Below are 24982 nucleotides of genomic sequence, written 5' to 3' on the forward strand. Positions count from 1 at the left end.
GTATTTTGATTCCTACATAATAAATAATTATTTTTTTTATAAATAATTTTTCATAAATAATTTAACATTTATAGGAGAGTTTCTTCTATATCTGTTTTGCAGATCTTTTGTGTGATTATTTTATAATCATATTCCCTGGACATACATGCTTCTTACCTTGTCACTTGATCTATTTTCTTCTCCCTGCTTCTTTTTTATATATCCTTATTTCTACTAAATGTAAATTATTAGAGCCCAATTATAATTAAAGGAATTCTCTTGAAGCCAGAAAATACTTAATGGGATCAGTATTTCGTTTTAAGGATTTTAATAGAATTTAATATTTAAGAAACACTGAACGATTTGCCTGTATCTTAAATATAATTTTATATTCTGGGGCAGTTATTTAAGGAGTGCAGTATGTAAAATCAGCCATCCTTAATAACACATTTTTGCATGATTTTGTGATATTTATTATAGTTCAAAAGCATTTGGATATGTATTTTACTAAGCTGATATTTTAAATCTAACGGATTATTAATTCATGTTTCTTTTATGTGGGTGCATTGCTTTATTTAGAAGCTTTTAAGAATTATAACCTCATTCAGAATACACATAATAAAAAAAGGCCAATACTGGTTACAAATGCACTTGTGATAAATTACTATTTGCAGTTAGCTGTTTGAAGGAAGTCTGAATTTAGTTAGTTCTGAGTTGGAGAAAAACATCGTTTGCTGATTCATTATCAAGGGTGTTGGTGATCATTGTGTTTACAGGCATCTTCCTGAAACCACTTTATCTGTTTTTTGGATGAAGCATAAAATGAACCTTACTCTTATCTGGTGATGGCATGTATTGAAATAAAATGATTGAAGTAACTTAAGAGTCATATACTTATTTCTATTAATTTTTATCTTAATATAAAGGTTGAAGTTACTTTGTACATGATAATTCTTTATCATATTTTAAAAAATAAAATTCCCAAATCTGAATATTTGTAGATTTTGAAACATTTCCTATAGTTTCTCAAATCAAATCTATTGTCTTTTGATTTTTAGTCTTTCCTTAGGATAATTAATTTTTCTTTCCCACTTTTCCACAAGATTTCTGAATTATCATTGACCCATTGAGATACTTTTTTGATAAAGGTCCTATTCAGTTCTTTAATGATCTGGAATTTGTTACTGTACTGAATATATGAAAAACATGTTAAAGTTATAATGTTATATATTCATTAGGAAAATTGTTTTCAGATGTACGTGTGAAAATATTTACATTTTTCTTAAAAAATACTCTAATAGTAACAATATTGAAATACAGGCCAATGTAAGTAACTGTATAATAAGAATCTTATGTTAACAGATTATATGTGCTAAAATATCAATGTAGTAATTGTGCATGAAAGTCCTTGACTTAGATGATTTTGCTTCTAACCAGATTATTAACTTCCTCTTTTCAGAATTTCTAGCATATTTGTGGCAATATGGCTGACTACCTTAGCAAAAGGTAGATAGCTATAATATGATGAATTCGTAGATTCGTTTGTGGAAGAGTAAGGATTATCTGGGTGTGATGAGCTTAATAGTATAGTAGCTGTCAACTTTAATTGCTTGTAGCAAGGAAAGGCATAGTTTTAATTGTTAATTACTGCAGGTTTATTAGAGGGATAAACACAGTATTTGAATAGAGTGAGGTAAAATTCCAATTTGTTTCTGTGACCTCTTAATTTTTAGTTCTTGAGGAAAGCAGTAGAATGTAGGTCATTTTCTAACTGACCACCAGCTGTCTCACTTGCATTGTAATTCTGAGTGGTCTCCATGCTTTTCTCCTTAATCCTTTTGTTGTTCACCCTGTCTTGACCATTTTGCAGTGTTTGTTATGCTTCTGTCTGCTCCCCAAGTCCTCTTATGTCTACAAAGTGCCAGGTTTTTATGTTTTTGTTTCATTTATATATATATGTGTGTGTGTGTGTGTGTGTGTGTGTGTGTATACACACATACATACATATATGCACACACATACATACACATATGTTTGGTTGGTGTCCATATTAATTATAAAAATAAATTTTGTTACTGTTGAATTTTAAATCTTACAATAGAAAATATTCTTTACAGTTTATGTCAGAGACATTTTCTGAGTTATTTTTGTCAAATTGAAACTCCTGGGGAGTTCAGAATGATGAAGATGTTAGTTGCTAACTGTGAAATCATTGGGCATGATTAGGTTTTTACTTTTTGAGGAGCAAGATAAATTCATGCTGCTGAGTTTAGCAGTAACGCTAACAGATTGATGAGATTTGCAAATGGTCCAATTATTATATACAACTATTCCTGATTGTTTTCCAGTAGAGACAATGAACTTGAGATAATCTCTCTATGTTCTTCTACTGGGATGGATGCCCACATGACTAGCCACTGTTAAGAATGCTATTGCTACCCACATTACCAAAGAGGTAATTGGTATCTTTGTAAAAATTGATGCCTTTGTTTTTATTTTATTATCAGGATGCTTTCTCACAGAGCCAGCCAATTTTAGAAAAGGATACAGCCTCAGGAAATCTTAATTTTGTTAGTATCTGTTAGTATTTATAGAGTAAATCAAGTTTTTAAAAAAGTGGCCTTTTCAATAATAAACTCTTGGTTCAGGTTCTCACAGGCCTCTTGGGCCCAGTTATCTGTTACCCCTTGTCACACAATTCTCCCTACCTACAATTAGGTAGGGAACACATCGTGAACAGATACGGAATTTGCCTTCGGGAGACTTAAATTCTAGATGGGACACAAAGCTAATAACTGAAATACAAATAATTAAATGCAAAATAGAAGTTCCTGAAGAGGTGTAAAGTACTCTTGGGTTTAAAGGAAGAAAAAATTGTCCCAAGAGGCCTCTGGTAGGGCCTCTTAAGAAGTCTGGAGACAACCCATCTGCCTTGTCTTCCTGCTTCCTTGAAACTCAATTTTTCATATAGGTTTATGATGAGATTATAGTAGATGATGGCTGTGGTCACTTTTGGCTCTACAATGTTGATGTTTTATTTATCATTAATCAGGCATTTGATAAAGAGTCTATGTTTATTCCAAAAAATTATGATATATGGTAGGATTATTTTCAGCTTAAAACTTCAATTTAAGATAGTTTTAGAGACGATAACTTTTATTGTATGTAACCACTGTGAAGACAAAATTGGCATTAGTAGATTGTATGAATATAATTTTGAGTCATTTAGTTACTCTTGTATTAAAAGAAATACCTTTAGTAACACATCTTCATTTTAATTTTTTTTTTTTTAGTAAATTAGTAAATATCAAAGAGCATTTACCTGTTTTATTGAAGCATGTCTTAGTTAGCATGGATAGGAATGCTGGCATGACATGGTCATGCAGAGTGTAGCTTTATGTAATGTCCTCATCAGGATGGCCGTGAACAGGTCCTCTGAGTTTTAGGGTAGCATTCAATGAAATGCATTAGGCTTTGCTTCAGTGCCATTCAAAGTCATCTTAGTTTTCAAATGAAATGCAGATATAAGTAAATACGTATGTGTAGATTTATTATCATAGATAAGATAGTTGGACTCTTTTTAGTGAATCTTCTGTAGAGTGTCCATAAATTATATTATCGATTGGTTAATGTAATGCGTTTTATCGTACCACTAGTGAAAAACAGGAGTAGGTCTTCGGGTTGGTCTCAGTTAGTATGGCCAAAAAGCATGTTGTCAGTTCTAATGAATCTGCCTGTGGCAGGTTTTGAAATGGCCTTCATTTTTATTCCAACATCTCACATCAACTTTACATTTACTCTTTAAAAGTCTTTTTGTTTTAAATTGTTTTTCAATTTATTTTCCAGATTTGTTTAAAACAAAACTACAACTGGAGACTCTGTAATCTGCCTCCACCCTCATACCAAATGTTCATGGCTTGTACAGAGCCTGGGGTTTCCATGGAGAGTCTCAGGGATTGCCTCTCTTTTTAGCCAGAAGAATCTGTAATGTTTAGCATACCAGAAGAGGCTTGAGAAATTGCTCTATATTACTAGTTTTTAAATTGTGTGCAAGCAGGCATGGTTCAGACATCTGCCTCTGTGACTTTAACTAGCGTAGCTCCATTCATGTTTTGGGTTTTGTTCTTGCATTCAGTTGCCAGATAATATTTTTCAAAAAATGTTCTGTTGCTAAAATTTAGTTTAAAAATTACTCTTCTACAAACTAATGTTCTGGTACCTTGGTCACCAAATTCTAGTACATAGTAAAATAAAGACAAGATAGTGAACTTCTTGTAAAACTAAACGTATTTTTCTTGTTGACTTCTGGAATGGTCTCTTTTGTTTTCCTATTTGTATGTAAGTATTTTTTAAAGTCCTGCCATTGCATGTATGAATATTTATTTTAAATTTTTACTTGAGTAAAAACATCGACAACCCTTTATGAGTCCCCCAGTTTTACTTTTGAAATTTTACCATTTATGAAATCGAATGCTTTGGGAACCACTAAAACATGAAAAACTAAATCTAGAACTGGCTCTCTGGAACCCACTCTGGGAATGACTGCATCTCTACTGCTGTGTTAACTTCTTTGTTCCTGGTGCAGTGGTTCATAACTGTTTCATTTGTCTTCCAAGTACCTAAGGGTGGTGCACATTCTAGTCAGTCAAGGTAGCCTGGTAAGGCAGTTCCTTTAATCTGACTCCCCATCCCCACCCCAGCAGATTTTAAGCATCATTGCTGTACCTTTTCCCTAGAATGCAATGCTCCAGAGATGTAAACACCTAAGAGGCAATGATCGCTGTTAGCAATATGTCTGTACTACCACTGAGGATTTGGAAAGCACATTCCTCATGATTTGCTTTGTAAATGCTTTATTGTTTTTAAGGAAATTATGTAAAATTTGTGGAGTTCTAATAGTGCAGTAAGTAGTAAATAGAAAGAAGTGATGTATTTGTTCAACAGTCTTGCTAATAAGAAAATTTCTCTTTGCTGTGATGTCCCTTTCATATTTTCTGTCATAACAAATGGAGATTATCAATATTCTTATTTACATTTTTTTTTTTTTTTTTTTTGAGACGGAGTTTCGCTCTTGTTGCCCAGGCTGGAGTGCAATGGCGCAATCTCGGCTCACCGCAACCTCCGCCTCCTGGGTTCAGGCAATTCTCCTGCCTCAGCCTCCTGAGTAGCTGGGATTACAGGCACATGCCACCATGCCCAGCTAATTTTTAGTATTTTTAGTAGAGACGGGGTTTCACCATGTTGACCAGGATGGTCTCGATCTCTTGACCTCGTGATCCACCCGCCTCGGCCTCCCAAAGTGCTGGGATTACAGGCTTGAGCCACCGCGCCCGGCTTAATTTAGATTTTTTTTTTTTTGATCTTACTTACATTTAGACTGACTTACTAGAGCCTTATTGGCAGTTGACTTGAGTGGTATTTTTATATTTTTGTTATGTTTAAATGATAGAAATATTTGAAGTAAGATTAATGAAATGTCAGCTTTTTTGATACTGTTGTAGAATTATTTTTAAAAATTAAAGAACTAGTAAATGATGATATTAAAGCAAATTTAATAGACTAAAATTGAATTTTAAATGTACTATAGTATTTTTCTTAGACTAACACTAGCCACAAGTAGATATTAGCATTGGGAATGGTTGAATATGAATTGATTAAATGTACCTGTGTCAGCTGCACAGTAATTAAAGTGCAATATTGGTTTAAAAATGAATTTTAGACTATTAATACCTATATTGGTATTTATTGAGATTGAATATTTTAATGTATAAATTTGCCTTTGTATTTTACATTTATATATAGAACAAAAGTGGTTTGCAGAACAGTTTTATTTTGGCTATTATCATTACTTAACAGTGTATTCATAATGGAATTCAAAGGTACAAGTTGTTTTAGGCACAAGACCTTAAATATCAGTTTAAAAATCGTGTACAGATTGTTGAAAACCAGTATGCTTTAATATGGAATTTAGTATTTCATTTGGATAATCCCAATAGCATTCATGTTGTAACTGTCACAGAAGTAGAAATGGTACCTGGACTTACTACTCAGATGAATTTCAGCATCTTTTGGATTGCCAAAGGCTGTGGTGCTAGAGTAGACTTTTACTGATAGCCTAATACAGTTAACTTTTTCTTAATGGTTAGACCCATATTTATGCTATTTCTAGAAATAGTGTAGTGTTAAATTATCACCCTACTACAAAAGAGAAAATGAAAAAAAATTACATATTATGACTCACATAATCCTTATAACTGCATGAGATATATAGACTTACTCCTATTTGACGGAAGAGAAAACTAAAGCACAAAGGCATTAGATGATGTTTTCAAGGTGATATAGCTAGTAAATAGTGGAAACAAGAGTTGAACCTAAGTAGTCTGAGTAACAAAAATCACATTTAATTTATTGTTTTGGTTATTTTTTAAGGTGAGAAATCTCACTACTTTGTTACCAGTTGAGGCAGTAAAACATACAGACTGTTAGGACAAAGAGTCTTACATAGTTTTATGAGCAATTGTAATATAAAACGTCCCATACTTTAACTTTTTCTGATTAAACTTACATATTTTTCCCCTAACCCACAGGAGTATCGAAAACAGAAAAAAAAGTGAAATTGGAAGAAAAAAGCTCAACAGCATTTGGTATGAACAGAAAGTAATCTTTAAGCAAAAGACTATAAAGCTTGACAGAGAGGGAGAACATAGTCTGCCCCTTACTCTTTACCTGTTAATGCTCCTTAGGTGTAAGTGATCATCTGTTTTAGTTCTTACTAGTGTTAGTCAGCTCCAGATGCGTGATTTATTAAACACATATCTTGTTTTATATGTAACTTTTTTGTCAAGAGAGTCTCTTGGCTTTCTCTGAAAACTTTTGTGTTTGATCATCCCTAGTCAAAATTATGGCTATTCAAAAATAGACATCGATTTAATATTGTTGAGACTTTAGAGAATGGATGATAGATTAAAATAGTAATTTTTTCATACTTCTTCAATATACTTTATAAAAAAGTTTTTGAGTTTTCTATTTTCTATTTTCTGTGCTGTAATGACTAAAAGTCAAGAAATAATGGATGATAGTCTTATATAGTCTGTAGATTAGCTAACTGGAGCTTGAATCACTGAAAGTTGGTCAAATACGTTTGATAAATTATACGCTAAACCATTGTGAGTTGGAACAATAGTAGGATATATGTGGTGATTTAATTTGAAGTGTTATAGGGTACTGCTCTAATTTTTTTTTAAGTACATATGGTTGGGGAAAAGAATGCTTTACAGTTTTGGGAAAGATTAGTTTAGTGAAATGTAAATTTTTTTCTCATGTTCTTAGCCTTCATTGTTAAACACACAGAGAATGTAAAGACTGGAGGAGTTCTTTATGAGTTGATTTAATTATTTTTAAAGCTTTCCAAAGACAAAAGTCCAAGTTTTTTTTTTTTTTTTTTTTTTTTTTTTTTTTTTTTTTAATTTCCTGATATATTTTCTCATTAAATTACATATGGAAATGCTGAGTCTCTTCATTCAGGTCCTTTATAAATTATGCAATTTAACTTCTTGCCACATCAGGAAATTGAGAATATTACTCATTTAAAGGTTTTAACCACTGTCTGTGTTAACTTTAAGGTATCAGGAGTTGGGATTTCTCAGCACTGCTATTGAAGATCCCCTCTTATAGTCCAATAAGCTTATCAGGACTTCCAGAGTCATGACATGAACAGTTTAATTGAACCCATCCACTCTGGGCAGGTGACTGGAATAGCTGATTAAGACATAAATACTGCTTTTAGGTTTACCACAAAGGAACAGCTCAGGATCAGTCATGATTGCTGAAGTATTCACTTATATCTTTTAGGTAAGAGAAAAGAAAAGGATAAGGAAAGAAGAGAGAAGAGAGACAAAGATCACTACAAACCAAAACAAAAGAAGAAGAAAAAAAAGAAAAAGAAATCTAAGCAGCATGGTAAGTACAGTGAGATGGTTATTCCCCCTTTCTACAAAATCTGAAGTTTCCTTTGATTCCCCTTTTCTTTTACAAAATGCAGTCATGACATGATCCCGATGTTGAGAACTGAGAAGTTTCTGTAGCTTTCCTTTGACATGAAATTTCAAAAATATACTGCTCTGTTTTACTCTTATCTATAAATTAATTGTTGCAACTGATTAGACACTTTTCCTTTCAGCATTTTAGTAGACTCAGTGCCCTGACCAAGCACCCTTTAGCATGTTCAAGTAATTATTCTCAGTCTAGAATTATAGAGACCCTTAAGTTAGCTTTCAAGAATGAGAGCAAAATAGGTATTTTTAGAAGAACTTGAGAAACCAACAGAATTTGGTATCAGCAGTCTGTATTTAAAGGAAATCCTAAAGGGTGTGCTTAAAGGCAGAAGGAAAATGATGGCAAAAGGAAATTCAAGATGCCAGAAGACATGGTTAGCCAAGTGTAAATATGGGTAAATCTGAGCATTGACAAAGTTTGTTGTGTTTAGAAAAACAGAACAAAAATATATAATATACCTGGTACAATGGGAGTAGCATCTTTGTATTTCAGCATTTTTAAGCTCCTTGAAATGTTTTGGAGAAATGAAAGAGATTTGTTGCTTTTAGCTCTAATAGGTTAAGTCTGCAGGTTAAAATAACATAAATCCTAAAAGAATAGAAGCATAAGGTATAACTCTCCAAGTTTAGTTCATTATATTTAGAAAAAATATAGTGAATAAACTATCCAGATAAGGCAATTAATAGAGAAAATCATAGAAAAAGGAGAAAAAATACAAATTATAAGATATTAGAAGTAAATCCAAATATATTCGGAATTATAGTTATATAATGAAGGTTATCATAATAAGTTTTAAAATTCAGTGCCATGTTATTTGTAAGAGACATATATAAATGTAAGGATACAAGAGGATAGAGAAATGTTTAAAATAAAAATATGGAAAAAATACGGTAAATAAATACTACCTGAAAGGAAAATTAGAGAAGATATGTTACAGATAAGATAGTCATTAATGCAAAAATCATTCCTAGAGATAGGAGGCTACCATGTAGTGATAGAGTTTTAGTTCACTTTGTATCTTCCTAGATATAATTCTAAGTTTTATCCCTGAATAACATCATTAATGATGTTATTTTTTTATTACTGTTAACATGTATCTTTTTATTACTGATAACATGTGTTTCATAGTAATTAATAAATGAATAAAGCTAAAAAGTATTCTGTAAGGATACGAAAGCAACAGCATAGTTGATCTAATAGCTTCATATACCACATGGATCTCAGCAGCTGTAGAGTATACATAGTTTTTTCAGCTGGACACAAACATTTGTTAAAATTGACCCTGTGATGCAACTTTAAGTAGATCTCAACAGGTTGTAAAATTGGTATAATACAGACCCCTGGTTTCTGACCACAGTATGTTTAACTAGAACCAACATAAAAAAGGTAATTGGAAAAGCTCTGAAAGTTTAGAAATTTAAATAATTCATGGATAAATAAAAAATTCAAAGGGAAAGTAAAAGTGATGTTAGAAACCTGAAAGATAATAAAAACATTGTATGTCAAAACTTGTGAATGTAGTTAAAATGACACTTCTGAGAAGAAAATGTATTGTCATACACACTTGTGTAAATATTGGCTAAACCTGTAGCTTACAAGGTTAGAAAAGGACAAGAATAAATCTAAAAAAGTAGAAGTAAGTAATAAACATATGAGGAGAAATAGACAAAAGTATGCTGGGAAGAATTTTAAAGTGTCGTATTTAGTTTTTGTTTTTTGTTTTTTTAATCATACCTCTGGGAAGAGTAAGAAAAAAAGACAAAGTGCACAAATAAATAATACTAGAAATAAAGAGAATGTCATTGCACATACTCCAGACTTTATAAAGAAGATGATGTAAACAACTTTATGCCAATAAACTTGAAAGGTTAGAGGGAAGTATGGACAATTGCCAGAAATCAAACACAAGAAGAAAGTTAAAAACCTGAATAATCTAGACCTTAAAATAAATTTTATCAGTATTTAAAAGTGTTTCCACAAAGTAAAAGGCCAGGCCCAGAAAGTTTTGCTGCCAAGTCCTACCAGACATTAAAAGAACAGATTACTCCAAACGAATGTAAATTTATTTCAGAATTTAGGAAAAGAGGAAGGACTCCTGCAGTGGGGTGAATAGTGTCTCCCAAAAATACATGTCTAAGTCCTAACCCCTAGTATCTGTGACTGTGACCATATTTTAAAATAAGATCTTTGCTGATATGATTAAGTATCTCAGAATGAGATCATCCAGGATTTAGGATGGACCCTAAAGCTAGTGACTGGTGTCTTTTTAAGAGAAAGGAAAAGGAGATATGAGAGATACAGGAGAGAAGGCCATGTGAAGATGGAGCAGAAATCAGGGATGCAGCCCCAAGCCAAGGAACCGGAAGTTGCAAGAGTCAAGGAAGGATTTGCCCCTCGAGCTTGCAGAGAGAGCACTTTCCTGTCAGGCCCTGATTTTGTACTTCCAGCCTTCAGAACTTTGAGAATAAATTTCTGTTGTTTTAAGCCACTAAATTTATGGTAATTTCTTATGGTACCCCTAGGAATGAACACAACTCCAAGTTTATTTTAAATGTTTTAAATAACTTTGGTATCAAAATCAGGAGAGAATAATACGGGAAAGCACAGCAGCAAGCTCTTCTTACTTATGGAGGTAGATCCAAAATCCATAAATAAATGTTAGGAAATTAAATCTAGCAACGTATTAAAAGAATATGACCACATAGGATTGTATGGAAAATTGGTTAGACATCAGAAAATTAGACAGTGAAACGCAATTTTTAAAGCATACTGAAGTCTGTTTCATACCTGCTGTATTGGCACAATGACCAGGTAGATAACTGCAGATGTTGCTGAGGAAATGAAGGCAACTACTCAACGACTAGTTGGGGATCAGGGAGTAAGGTGACGATGTTTGTGCCACGTGGCCTAAAAATCCCTGAGGAAACTCACACGGTGCATCAGATATGAGAGTGTTCACAGCAGCACTGGGCACGGCCCAGCTCTTCATCAAAAGTCATGCATTCCCTCAGTGGAATAAATACATGAATTACTGCTACAGAATCTCAGGAACAAAATGAAGAAAACATAATATTTCACTTATGTAAAGATAAAAAATTATAAAACTAAACAGTATATTTTTAAGAGATTCAACTGTGTGTGGGAAAAGCAAGAAGAAAAACGAGAATGATGAACAAAAATTCAGGACAGTGGTTGCCTCTAAGGTGGGGAAGGAACGTTATCAGTTCAAATTGGAAAGTGGTGCAAAGGGACCTTCAGAAATGTTGACGCTGCCTTAAACTGTGGGATTAGTACCTAAGCGTTTTGTGGTGTTGATATTCTTTGTGTCATGCTGATTTTTTCATATTTATTACACATTTAATAAAACCAGTTTTAAAAAATATAAATCCAACTGAGCAGTTTTGTAGTTGGTAATGATTGTTGCTAAATTCTTCAGATTTTAACTCTCCATAGTCCAAAAATAACATTTAATTTTCCACAGAATGTAATAAAGTTTCTATATTCTTGAATTCTAAAGCCAGAGTAAATTTGAAGATACAGGATCAACATGGAGTTCATAAGCTTGGCTTTCCAGAGAGAATGTTGAACATTTCTGGGCACTTCTCTATGTGCCTTTCTCCTCACTCCTTTCCCTTCTGCCTGCCCCCACATCACCTCTTCATATATAGCTGTAAATTCAAACTAGAAATGATGTAGAGGTAGGAAACTCTGGAGTTTGGTAAACAAAAACCGTTCACCATGAACTGATTTGATGAGTGAATACCCTCCTGTGAGTGGTATGTCACAGTACAGGTATGAGAAGCTCAGGCTGCAAATAAAACTTCCAGATGAACTCCCACCTGACCGGAGACTCTCAGGGGATTTGCCTAGCTTATGTGTTCCAGTGGAGACCTACATTGTCAGTGCAGGAATGTTTTAAGTCATCTTACGGCACAGCAGCAAACTGGTCGGTTCTAATATTTAGTAGCAGACAGAATCTTATATACAAAATACCTGTGAAAGTGGGGAAAAGATAACAGGGGCTGATACAAAGCAAAATAAGAAGAGGCTCAGGATTGGCAGCAAAATGAGGGATAGAGCTTAGGAGAATGCAGTAATTGTAATTTGAGAAATTAGGATTAATAGAGGAAAAATGGTCAAAAAACTTGCACCTTAGAATTGTGACCAGGCCTTAACTATGGTAACCCTGTATAAAGAGCCATTGAAACATACTTTAAGTGGTACATATTTTTATTTTTTAATAAAAAAGAAAACCATATATATTTACATTTTAAAATCAGACTTACAAATGAACATCTTAACTTTGTAAGTAGAGTCCTGGTAAGATGCACAGAAACATTGCTATTTGTAAAAGGCAGGTGTTGAGTTTGGCAATCACTATCATCTTTGTAATCAATTATTGCATTTGAGAAGAGTTTATTCTGAGCCATTTACTTTATCTTAGAAGTAACACTTTTCCCCGGATGGTTAAATTAGAAGAGTAGTCTTTAAGTGGGAAATACAGGATGTTAAGTAACTTTGAAATTTTAAAGACATCTTAATGTTAAAGAATTGACATTATTACTGTATGAGGTTCTTGATATGTTTTTAGTGTACAGTTAGCACCATAGGGAGTTTCAAACTCTTATTTACTGCTCAACATTATTACATATATCCTGCTGGTACTTTTGTACCAAAAACTAAGCATTTTATAAATATTATTACTTCATTTAATCCTCATATGACCCCTTAACAGTAGGATTTGTTATTTCCATTTTACCAACAGTTAACTGAGAGAGAGTGAGAAACAGAGTTCTCCAGGTCTCATAGCTAGCAAGTGGTGAAAAGCAGATTCATTTCAAATCCTAGCAGTTTGACTTACTAGTCTGAATTTTTAACTTTAACCACCATGCTGGATTACTAATACCTGAAATATTATTTATCAAACTGTGTATTCTTCTTTTCAACAAGTTTTTTACTTATTTTTGTTGGCATACTAAGTTCTTGTCCTTATCTGTTATTTTGATGCAGTTGTGCAAAGTAATAATTTACATTAGTTGTTTTTTATTATTCTGTGAGGTAGTGGGTTATGATACGTTTTGAGTAACAGAATTGGTTTACGAGACATAATACTAATGTTGTGTTTAATTTGTGTGGATGAGAAGTCATCATGTTAGGATTTAAGAGTGACATCTTTGCCAGTTTTTAGCTTTGATACTTTGAGCAAATCACTTCATCTCTGACTTTCATGTGTCTATGAATATAAGGATACTGAAAGCATATAGAGATTAAAAAGAAATAGAGTTAGCAGGGAAAAGAGAATTGAAAGCATTGCATAGTAAAGAAGATTTCTTCAAGAAGCTTGAAGTCATTTAAGTATATAGTAAGAATGATAAGCATACATAAATTTCTACCAGGTAGGTCTTATATGTGTGGTAATAGTGGTACAAAATAAATCTTTAAGTTGGAAAAGCTGAGGCAATCAAGGAAGGGGCTTCATGTAGGAGACCACTTTTGATCTAAGTCTTGAAGCATAACAGATAATAGCCAGAAGGGATTGGAGTGGGGAACACAGACAGGGTGCACAATGCCAAGCTTTGTTTTTTGTTAATGACACATATTAAATATCAGCCATGTTTTATTTTAGCAAAAAATTGAGATTTCTTTCATTATTTTTACACTCAGACTCTGCTTCTACTTTTACTTATGCTGAAAGGGCGATACAGAATGGAGTTGATAAGAAGGCAGCCTTGAAGGTTGAGCACAGGGACTTAAATCCTGCCTATAACACTTAGAGCTAAGTGACCCTTGACAGGTTATTTAAATTCTCTACATCCCAATTTCCTTTCTTCTAAAATAAATGGTAATTGATAGTTTTACTGCATAGATTTCTTATTCAAATTAAATAATCATTATAAAGTACTTGATATAGTACCTAGCATTTAATAAATACCCTTTCCATGTCTGGGCCAAAGTAACATGGTGTTGGGCAAACCGTGGTTATGGTGAGGCCATTGGGGGCAGAATAATGTAGTGCTGCCCAAAGCCTGCTGTAATCTGACAGCATCAGCATCATCTGGGAGTGTTTCGTTCCCGATGTACTGGAGATGAGGCCCAGGAATCGGGTTTTAACAAGCTTGCCAGCTTGTACACACTTTAAATGTTGAAATACACCTATATCACTTGTTAAGAGTGCAGCTTCCGTAATTAGGCTGCCTGAGTTTGAATGTTGGCTTTGCCATGGATAGTTGTGTGTTCTTGGGCAATTTACTTTCTCTGTCCTGCCACAGTTCTTTACTGACAGTCTGACTTCCCTTATGGATGCTTGTGAGGATTAAGAGTTAATATACATAAAGAGCTGACTCAATCAGTGTTGGTTATACTATGGTATTTATGATGACCAGTGGCAGTTTCCCGTTGCCGCTGTCACAAATTACTGCACATCAGTGGTTTAAAACAATACGTATTTATTTTCTTAAAGTTCTGGAGGTCTGAAGTCCAAAATGGGTCTCTCTGGATTAAAACCAAGGTATCAGCAGGGCTTCATTTTTCTCTGGCGGCTCTCAGGGAACTGTCCATTTTCTTGCCTCTTCTGGCTTCCAGAGGCTCCTGTGTTTCTTGAGTCTTGTTCTGTTCCCATCTTCAAAGCCAGCAATGGTCCAGTCTTTCTCATTGTTTCACTCTCACATGGTCTCTTCTGCCTCCATCTTTTCACTTTTAAGGACCCTTCCCATTACATTGGGCCCACCCAGGTAATCCAGGATACTCTCCCTGTTGTAAGGTCAGCTGATTAGCAACCTTAATTCCACCTTTCCATGTGTCTTAGCCCATTTAAAGGTTCTAGGGCTTAGGACATAGACATTTTTGGGGGAATATTATTCTGCCTCCCACAACTCCCAACGTCAAATGGATACTTAGTACAGACTAGTACCAAGTACAGACCAGTACTTCTCTTACAATCTCATTTCTCCACTCTTTTTTTTTTTTTTTTTTTTTTTGAGACGGAGTTTCGCCCTTGTGACCCAGGCTGGAGTGCAATGGCTCGATCTCGGCTCACCGCAACCTCCGCCTCCTGGGCTCAGGCAATTCTCCTGCCTCAGCCTCCTGAGTAGCTGGGATTACAGGCACACGCCACCATGCCCAGCTAATTTTTTGCACTTTTAGTAGAGACGGGGTTTCACCATGTTGACCAGGATGGTCTCGATCTCTCGACCTCGTGATCCACCCGCCTCGGCCTCCCAAAGTGCTGGGATTACAGGCTTGAGCCACCGCGCCCGGCCCTCCACTCTTTTTTCTCACTTGTTTCCACCTCTCATGTATTCCCTTTTCCTCACAGAGGTGAGGAGACAGACATCATCAGGTGGGAACTTGCTCATAGTCTGTACAGCACATCTGCATATGTACCTGAAAATACTCCTTTTCATTGCCTCTATTAAAATGGAGGAAATGTCTGCCTTTCTCTTCTTAATCTGGCATTTTTCACCACTGCCATCCCCCTTCCCCACATCTTTAGGTTCATGCAGGGATGCGTAAGATTTCCCATCTTACAGAACCCTCCTCTGAACTTCTGTTTCTTCTCTGGTTTCTCCACCTTGCATTTATTCTTCAGTCCCGTCTCAGACCCACTTTCATCACCTAGTTGCTCAAGCAAAAACCTGGAAATCAGTTTTGATAATACCATCTTAGCTCTTGGCCTCTAGTCTGTAACAGCACTGTGTCTTTGTCAAAACCTTCCCCTTAGTTGCCATCACTCGAGTTCTGAGCCACGAGCATTTCTTGCCCGGACTCCTGCTGTAGCCTCTGAAGCATCCCCCCGCTTTTACGTGTGCCTTCTTGCACTCCATCCTCCACTCCACAGCTAGGGTGAGCCTCCAGAAATGGAAATTTACCTGTCACATCGTGCTTCTCCACACAACCATTGAATGATGGAGGTTTTATTGCATTCAGGTAAAACTTTAAAAAAAAAAAAAACTGATCTGGCTCCTGTCACTCTAGCTTTGTTTCCCCATTATTCACTGTGCTCAGCCACTCTTACAGTTGGCCAAATGTAGCATCATCCACTCTTCAGCTTCAGATCCTTCCCACACGCCTGGAATCACACCCCTGCCTCCGTGTTTCCTTCCCTCACTGTACTTTCAACTCTCCAGTACGCTGCATACGGCTTCTCCCCTGCAAATATCTGTGGGACTCATTCCAAACTGAGAAAAACAGAATTTTTACAGATTTATTCCAGGATTAGTTAATTATTTGCAGAGATTTTTTAGTTGAAAAAATATTGATCTGATTATCACTATATAATTGGTTTGCTAGACATCAGGAGAACTTATTTACAAATTGTGAGGAAGAAAAAAGATTAATTTCCATCTTGCATATCTTTTTTTTTCCTCTTCAACTTTTCTTAGGTGGGTGCAAAAGTCCTGTAATTACTTTTGCACCAACCAGATAAGTTATTGGTTATATGTGCAGGTTTGTTGCATAGGTAAACATGTGCCATGGTGATTTGCTGCACAGATCAGCCCATCACCTAGTTATTAAGCCCAGCATGCCTTACTTTAGCTATTTTTCCTAATGTTCTCTCCTACTTCCCACCGGCCGCCGTGTGTGTATTCTTCCCCATGTGTTGTCATCTTGTGTATTTTACTGCAGACAGTTGTGATTATAATGGAGGGAAAATGTAGAAATAATCCTTTTTCACCTCTGTACTACTTCACAAAAGTTTACTGGTACTAGTTAGAACCTGATGCTCCCTACTATGTATATATATATATTGTCTGGGGTATGTTTGTTTCCCAAGTGTTCTTGCTAAACCCACTTTCTCAGATATGTATCAGCTTTTCATGGATGAGAAAAGAAAGTGGTAGCATGATTATTTGATGTATCCTGCACATGACTTCCATTATTTTCATAGTGACTTTTCTTAATTACTTGACACATTATTAATATTTCTTTATGTATCTTATGTTGCAGACTATTCAGACTATGAAGACAGTTCCCTCGAATTTTTGGAAAGGTGCTCTTCTCCACTAACTCGATCTTCTGGGAGTTCTCTGGCTCCACGAAGCATGTTTATGGAGAAAACTACAACCTATCAGTACCCAAGGGCAATTCTGTCCGTTGATCTTAGTGGTGAAAGTATGTGTGACCATGTAATGGTTCAAACAAGATTTACAATTCTTAAATGTGTAACTGAGAATAAAACATACTCTTTTAAGGGCACACAGTTTAAAAAGTTGTTAGCTAAACTAATATGAAAGTCTTGACATGAGAAATTTGAACTACTTTTTAGTTATATAAAGTTAAATTGGCTTTATACCAACAGTGGAAAATGTTGAAGACTCTTAACTTTCCTTCCAATATTACAAACAGTAAGAAGAGAGTTCCCAAGTCTAGACTTTGAGGGCTGTGGCATAAGAGTAGAGGTCTAATGCAGTAGGGACCTGAGTCAGAGAATGAGGAATAAGGGACGAGGCCTTCAGTGTTTGTACAATCCAGTATCCTTATGAGTGAGCTCAATGGTGGATACTAGCTTGAGTGTTTTCTTTTGCACCATTCACTTCCAGGTCTAACTCCTCCCTGGCTTTTATGGAGAAAGCATTTTCTTTCCTTTATAGCACATGACACTTGTGAGATTTTATTTTTAGAAAGCTTGAGATATGAGAGGGGATTGAAAAGAAGTTATCACCACTCTTTCCAGCAAACACAAGTCCCCTTTTTCCCATGGTTCAGTGGTTCTTAACTCCAGGTGGACCTTCTAATCATTGCTGTCGTGCTTTAAAAGTATACTGATTATGGGTCCTACCATGAGGCACAATTGAATGAGATTTCTGGAATGATCCTGGCAAGATACAACTTCTAGGTGATTCTGTGGAGAAGCAGAAGTTGGTAATCAGGTTAAGAACACCCTTGCAGTAAATGATCAAGATCTGAAGATCATCTCTTGCTGTAGAGAGGTGGAGAATAGGGGTTATATCTAGGTTAGCTGTGGTGCTGAAGCAAGAATCATTGAAAGAGTATGAGAAGAGCCACAGATGGGTACTCTCTGTTCTTCCTGGTCTCTGCCCTGCCCTTGCGATCAAATACTGAGCCAGGAGAAAGAAAAGGAATGTTAATAAGGTCTTAGGCTAGAAGTTCTCAAATGTTAGCATGTGTCAGAACTGCCTGGACAGTGTGTTAAAACACATTTCTGGCCCTCACCCTCAGAATTTCTGATTTCCAACAAGTTCCCTGGTGATGATAATGTTGCTGGTCAGGGAACCATACTTGCAAAATGCTATCTCAGGAAATAGCAGTGACTGTTTAAGGGATAGTGGTTAGAAGGCGACAGCTGTTCTTGTGTCCACTCAATTGGAGCCATTGTCTAGGTGGCTATTTAAGCGCAAGGGGGAGATTTGATTTGCTTCTTATATAACTTTCAGCCCTATCATCCATTTTACTTGACTTCCAAAACTCAGCTAAGCATATGTTTAATGCTTGGGAGTTATTCAAACTGGATTTTCTGGAGAATATTATAAATTTGCTGGCTAACACCATAAAACCTGATAATTTTTGCCAGGCAAGTATTTGTGAGATACACTAATTCCTTTCAATGATATAGTTTCAAATTAATTTTAATTAATTAATTTATTTTTGAGGCAAGTTCTTGCTGTGTTGCCTAGGCTGAAGTACTGTGGTGTGATTGTAGCTCATTGCAGCCTCAAACTCCTTGACTCAATCAGTCCTCTTGCCTCAGCCTCCTGAGTGGCTAAGAATACTAGCACATGTCATCATGCCTAGCAAATTATTTTTGCTTTTGTAGAAATGAGATTTTTCCTTTGTTGTCCAGACTGGTCTCAAACTCCTAACTTAAAGTGATCCTCTTGCCATGGCCTCCCAAAGTGCTGGGATTACAGGTTTGAGCCACTGTTCAGGCCTATTTAATACTGCTTATATGCTACAATAGTATTTGAAACTGTTTTGTCCACATTCTATTAAACTTGTACTTGGGAAAACCCAAAAGAAAATTTGGATTTAAGCCAGCAAGATTCTGGATGGGTGAAATTTTCCTCTTTAGGTTCTTTTAAAACAAGTTATACTGTTCATATTAGATTTTCCTTATCTAGTTGATTTACTAGCTCAATGAATATTTTCTATTCATTCTGTATTCTCTGTTACCTAATTCTCTATTATCTATTTCTGCTGACCTTCCTTCCATATGTCCTCTGACTTCAAAGAGAAGGAAACTATTTTTCTATAAAACATTAACAATTCAACAACAAAACATTAAAAAACATTGACTCAAGAAAAATGCCAGATTAGAAGCTGATAGAGGAAACACTGTCATATTGAATATGTAAAGTATATATAGCCTGAATTTTTAAAGTTCGAATCTGTTCAACTTCAATCCGATCTGATTAAGTCTGAAAAGGAAATGTTGTGACTCCTTAGTTCTTCTACAAACATTCTGGAGTGGCTATGTTATATATCAGACCTCATTCTAATCACTGGGGATGTATCATTCAACAATGCAAATTTCTTGCTGTCATGGATTCTGATATTCTTGTAAGAGGAGATAGATGATAAGCAGGTCAAGGAATAACTCAGAATGTGGCTTGGGGATAGGATGTGAGGTAGGAAGCTGCTCTGCTGAATAGCCTGTCGGGAGCTCATACAGTGTTATATGATGTTCTGTGTCTCGTGATGACTCAGTTTTCCTAGCATTTCTCCATCCAAACTACTGCAAAAAATTTAGTGTCCCATCATCATTTATTTTCCTTTGTTATAAATAAAGATTCCCCCGTGTCTGTCTCAGTTTTCTTTTCCTCAATAACCTGAGCAAAACGGTCGGGTTTGGCATTGACACAATTATACAGACACACCTAAAACCTGGCATGTAAATTGAGTTGTATGTAGTTGTCATCCCTATGATCTAGTTTCTAGAAAATGCTTAATTAAAAAAAAAAAATTCTTACCAAAACAAAATTAATACATTTTAAAAATTCCTTAGGGAACTCATGGTTCTGTTTTTAAGAAATACTGGTAAAGTGAATAAGAACACAGGCTTGAGAATCAGGCATTTCTGGTATTCAGTTGCTTTCCCACTCCATAACTACATTTCTCAAGCAAGTTATATGTCTTATGTTTAAAGTGCTTAATATAGTACTGCGTGCTTACTAAGTATATAGTAGTTGATGCTACTGATACTGTCAATGATGGTATTGTTGATTTTAGACCTTAAGCAAGCTCCTTTACCTCTCTGAAGTTTATAGTACAAATAATAAAACCTGTCCTCTTTACAGTCCAGGTTTTTGTTTTTGTTTTGGGGTTTTTTCGTGTGAATTTTCAAAAAGCACTTTATTAATCCAAAAAAAGAAAAAATACAAATGAATCATCAGTGGTGTGCTAGAGCCAGCTTATGCTGGCTAATGGGGACTTACTACACACATCTATCCTCAGGTCCACAGACGTGGTGTCACACCAATAGTATGAAATCACAAGGGGAGAACCCAGGGTTTTTATGAGGATCAGAAGAGATCATGTTTGTGAAAGTATATGGAAACTATGCAAATTTAAATTTTTGATATCAGCCTTAGCCATAAATTCTGTAAGCATGAAGTCTGAAAGATACTTTGAATTACTTATAATAGTGTATACTGTAAGATGTAAAGCAGTCATAATAGCCTAAGCTTCAAAAATCTTGTTTCTATGTCCAGAGGCAAGTACAATACAATATTCTCATTGGTTTGCTCCCCTTTTTAAAATGTTTAATAGCTTATGATCGCTTCTCATAGTTCCTTTCTTTATGAAAAATGACATGAAAATATAAAAAAGATGTGGCACTGAGTATACTTCTTATATATATTCTAGACTTATCAGATGTAGACTTCCTAGATGATTCTTCAACGGAGAGTTTGCTTCTGAGTGGGGATGAATACAATCAGGACTTTGATTCAACCAATTTTGAGGAATCTCAGGATGAAGATGATGCTCTTAATGAAATTGTGCGATGTGTTTGTGAGATGGATGAGGAGAATGGCTTCATGATCCAGGTAATTGGCTAACCTCTCTTCCCTATAGTAATGAGTCAGTTGTTTCAGGTGCTCAGCTAATGCATTACAGTGTTTTATTTCTTTACTAACTGTTCTACTGAAGATAGAGGGTTCTAACTTGTTTTGTGGAAAATACCCATAGTAATGATTAGGATATTTCCTCATCAAGTGTAGTAGACAGCGTCTTATTTTAGTGTCTCTCTTTTCTAGGGTATTTAGTTTGAGGCCTTCAAGCTGAAGCTCTTTAGAATGATTAGGGTGGTAAGCCCTCACACTAAAGGGCAGGCTGCAGCAGGCTTTCTCTTCCTCATCGGCATCCATGTTAGTTATTATAATTAACAGTATATAGTCACCCTTCACATGTCAGTTATTAAAAAATAGAAATTTCCCATATTTTTAAAAAAAGGGAAAAATTTTGTTGCAGGAATTAGCAACTTCTTGTATGAAAGGTATCTTTAAGATAAAAGGAAATTTTGGGATGTCAGAAGATTTGGAGATATTAGTTGAGAGCATGAAGAAAGAGTAATCTGCTTTTCCTACCATTTTCAGTGGTTTTCTGGAGGTAACTACAAATTTATAGCTTTACCACGAGAGTAGTACTTTAAGAGATCATTGCTGTAGAAACTGCTACAAACTACTTTTTTTTCTTATTTCTGCATTTTACTAAACTAAGAGTTTTATGATGTAATTGCCTTAAAATCGGTGGGAATTAAATCAGAGAAATTACGAAGTTTTTAGGATTTAAGTAGTTGATCAAAACATATTTTAATAGGTGCAACAAAAGACAGTTCTTGAAGTAGTTGACCATTTCAAAGATAAACATGACTTGATTTTGTTAAGTCAAATAAGAATGGAACTGATAGTGGCAGTAAGAAGCCAAGCCAGCGAATTCAAATGGGCACGTATCCTTATTCCTAGCTTATTCCTAGTGAGGATCAGGTGACTGCAATACTCCTCTGTTTTCTGCAGTGTGAAGAATGCTTGTGCTGGCAACATAGTGTGTGCATGGGGCTGCTGGAGGAGAGCATTCCAGAGCAGTACATCTGCTATGTCTGCCGGGACCCACCGGGTAAGAGTTTCTACACCGTGCTCATTGCCAGGATTCCTCCATGTCTCCTCCAGGATTTTAGAGTGTGTCATCTGTGTTCACCACCACTACAGCAAGTTCTCACATAATGTCATTGACAGGTTCTTGGAAACTGAATCCAAGTGAAACAGCATGCTATATGCCAGAGGAACTTAATTTGTTTATATCAGTGAGCTTATAGTACAATTCGTTTCTTTATTCATTGTGTCAGTTTCCAAGAACCTATCAATTACGCTCAGGGAGGACTCACTGTACTTCTTGATCAATTAGACTCAACTTCCATATTAAAGTTTTAAAATATTTTTTCACTTGGACTTCTGTTTTCCATGTTGATTACTTAAATACATTAGCATACATTTATCAAGAAAATTACTATCTTACTGAAAGAGAATAGGTATGACTTCTTCCTAGAGAAGAATTAGCCTGTCTATTCTTCTTCTAGCTAGGCTTCTTTGTGGCAATCGGAGCAGATCTGCATCTGTGTTCTGAACTTGCACGCTACTGACCTGGCAGTTCTGCATGTTTGACTCATTGTAGAGCAGGTGGGGCCTCAGGACACCACCTGTGATGCCTTTATTTTACTGATGAGGCAGACTGAGATGAAACCTGTGCCTTTTGATTCTCAGTTCACCGTACTGTCTACCTGGTGCCTTCCTCTATGCTAGACGGTCTTCAGATAGCATATTCTGCAAGTTGAATTTAACTTCAGCCTCCAGGCAGGAAATAACTAGGTTTTCTCAAATAATAGGAATGTGGTGAATTGGGCCCATGACTATATGAAATAAAGAAAGAAGTCACAGTAAGTCACAAAAAAAGTCACAGTAAGAAGGAAGAGAATTAGTCACAGCCATATGAATGTAGACATTTGTTTATACATTCACTAAAATTTGTAGTATTTATTATTCATTGTATTCTTTCAATAACAAATGTAGACATTTGATACTTGTTCAGCAGCATTTATTGGATGGCTTCTATTTGCCACTGTGGTGAGATCATTGATTAAACCATGCTTTCAACTAGCTAGTAGTATAGTACAGGACACAGGCACATAAGTACCTAATTGTAATAAGATCTAATTTGTATTAACATGGAGGATATTGAATTTCATAGGATTCTGAGAAATCACAGACATGGGGGAAGGATTCCTATTTACTCAAGTAGAACTCTGTGGTTCATCCAATTCAAAACTAAGGTTAATGAGAGAAGTAACCCCTATCTAGTTTTTTTGTTTTGCTTTGGTTTGTTTTTTGAGCTAGAATGTCGCTCAGTCACCCAGGCTGGAGTGCAGTGGCATGATCTTGGCTCACTACAACCTCCGCCTCCCGGATTCAAGCAATTCTCCTGCCTCGGCCTCCCGTATACCTGAGACTACAGGCACACGCCATCATGCCCAGCTAATTTTTATATTTTTAGTAGAGAGGGGGTTTTACCATATTAGGCTGGTCTTGAACTCCTGACCTCAGGTGATCCGCCCGCTTCGGACTCCCAAAATGCTGGGATTACATGTGTGATCCACCATGTCTGGCCCGTATCTAGTTTTTAATCCAGCCCTTTGAGCCTTTTTAGAGGACAGGTGATAACTACAAAAACACTGAAGGCAGTATGCCCAAGGTTGCCTTTGCAGGTGTCATCTGCCACCAGCCCGACCACATCCTTAATGGAGTTTCTTCTCGTTGGTGGGCAGGAACACTGAAGGTGTGGAGAAGCTTCTCCTGCACCAGTTCCTCAAAATGCTGTCTTAATTATTTGAATCTGCTCCTGGTGCTAGAGCTTGACTTGCTTAATGAGCAACGTTAATAGGGTAGCAGCTGAAGAGAAATCTGAATAAGTGCTTGTGGTCCTTTGTGACTTTAATGTCAACTTCATCTACAGGTCAGAGGTGGAGTGCAAAATACCGTTATGATAAGGAGTGGTTGAATAATGGGAGAATGTGCGGGTTATCATTTTTCAAAGAAAATTATTCTCATCTCAATGCCAAAAAGATAGTTTCTACACATCATCTGCTTGCTGATGTCTGTGGTGTTACAGAAGTGCTACACGGGTTACAGCTGAAGATTGGAATACTAAAGTAAGTGAAGGGTGGCAAAGGGAGGGTCACATTTCAGCAGACATTTTAATTCAGACCAGCACCCTTGGCCTTTTGATGGTCCAGAGTAACAGTTTGGAGGAGAGAACAGATATTTGAATAAAGTTTCATTTTTAAAAACGAGGAAAGATTAACAACCCTCTGGATGCGTTGGTGCTTTCTGCGTATTCTCCTAGAATGTGTAAGTGTGGTTAAAGGTAGATACAGCATCTAGTAATTCAACACATTCTAGCCGCTGTCCCATTGTTTGATGTGTTCACCATAATGTGCAAAACTAAGTGCAGTTGCTGTGGTGAACCCTATACATTGTGTCCTCCTTCAGGAATGCTCTCAAGATGAAATAGATTCTAAACAGGGAGAGTCTTTTTTAATATATATAAAGATTGACTGAGAGGGGATGAAGGGAGTCTACAAACCAGAATCTGCTTCTCTGCTGTGCACCAAACGTGTTAGTCATCCCATAGGATTTTCTCTTAAAAAAGTCTCGGCCTTCCTGAAGAACATATCAATATTCTTGAAGTGCTTATTTTCAGTCCTTCCTAATGCCTGACTGTAATTCTTCCTTAAAAGAACAAATGTAAAAAACCCCACATTTTAATTAAAAACAGGATGATTCACTGATTCTTCACAAGATTTTCTTCATTTGGATGTACTTGTGATGGCCAAAAACTTGGCCTCATCCTCTCCTTGCCGGCCCATCCTGTGTCCTTCACATCCTATCCATTGCAATTTGCGAACATTGTTCAGTCTGTTCCTCTCTCCCTTCTCACT

At 35.9% G+C, this 24982-nt stretch overlaps 1 protein-coding gene across 17 annotated transcripts in view; it reads left to right on the forward strand.

The window, feature by feature from the left end:
• PHF20L1 (PHD finger protein 20 like 1) overlaps nt 1-24982 on the forward strand; it is an 87231-nt gene that overhangs the window by 50412 nt on the left and 11837 nt on the right. For 16 of the 17 annotated variants that reach the window (XR_012514187.1, XM_074387150.1, XM_074387162.1 and 13 more), the window contains 6 exons: nt 6567-6623; nt 7831-7938; nt 16981-17145; nt 20857-21038; nt 22008-22107; nt 23998-24193. Coding sequence is in view for 16 of the 17 variants with exons in the window: in XM_074387150.1 (XP_074243251.1) it covers nt 6567-6623; nt 7831-7938; nt 16981-17145; nt 20857-21038; nt 22008-22107; nt 23998-24193 (808 nt within the window). In the remaining variant the exon portion in view is untranslated. The remainder of the gene's footprint in view (nt 1-6566; nt 6624-7830; nt 7939-16980; nt 17146-20856; nt 21039-22007; nt 22108-23997; nt 24194-24982) is intronic. The other variant, XM_074387163.1, reaches the window with a different exon arrangement.

This window comes from Saimiri boliviensis, chromosome 15 (assembly GCF_048565385.1).
Source record: "Saimiri boliviensis isolate mSaiBol1 chromosome 15, mSaiBol1.pri, whole genome shotgun sequence".
NCBI classification, from domain to species: Eukaryota; Metazoa; Chordata; class Mammalia; order Primates; family Cebidae; genus Saimiri; species Saimiri boliviensis.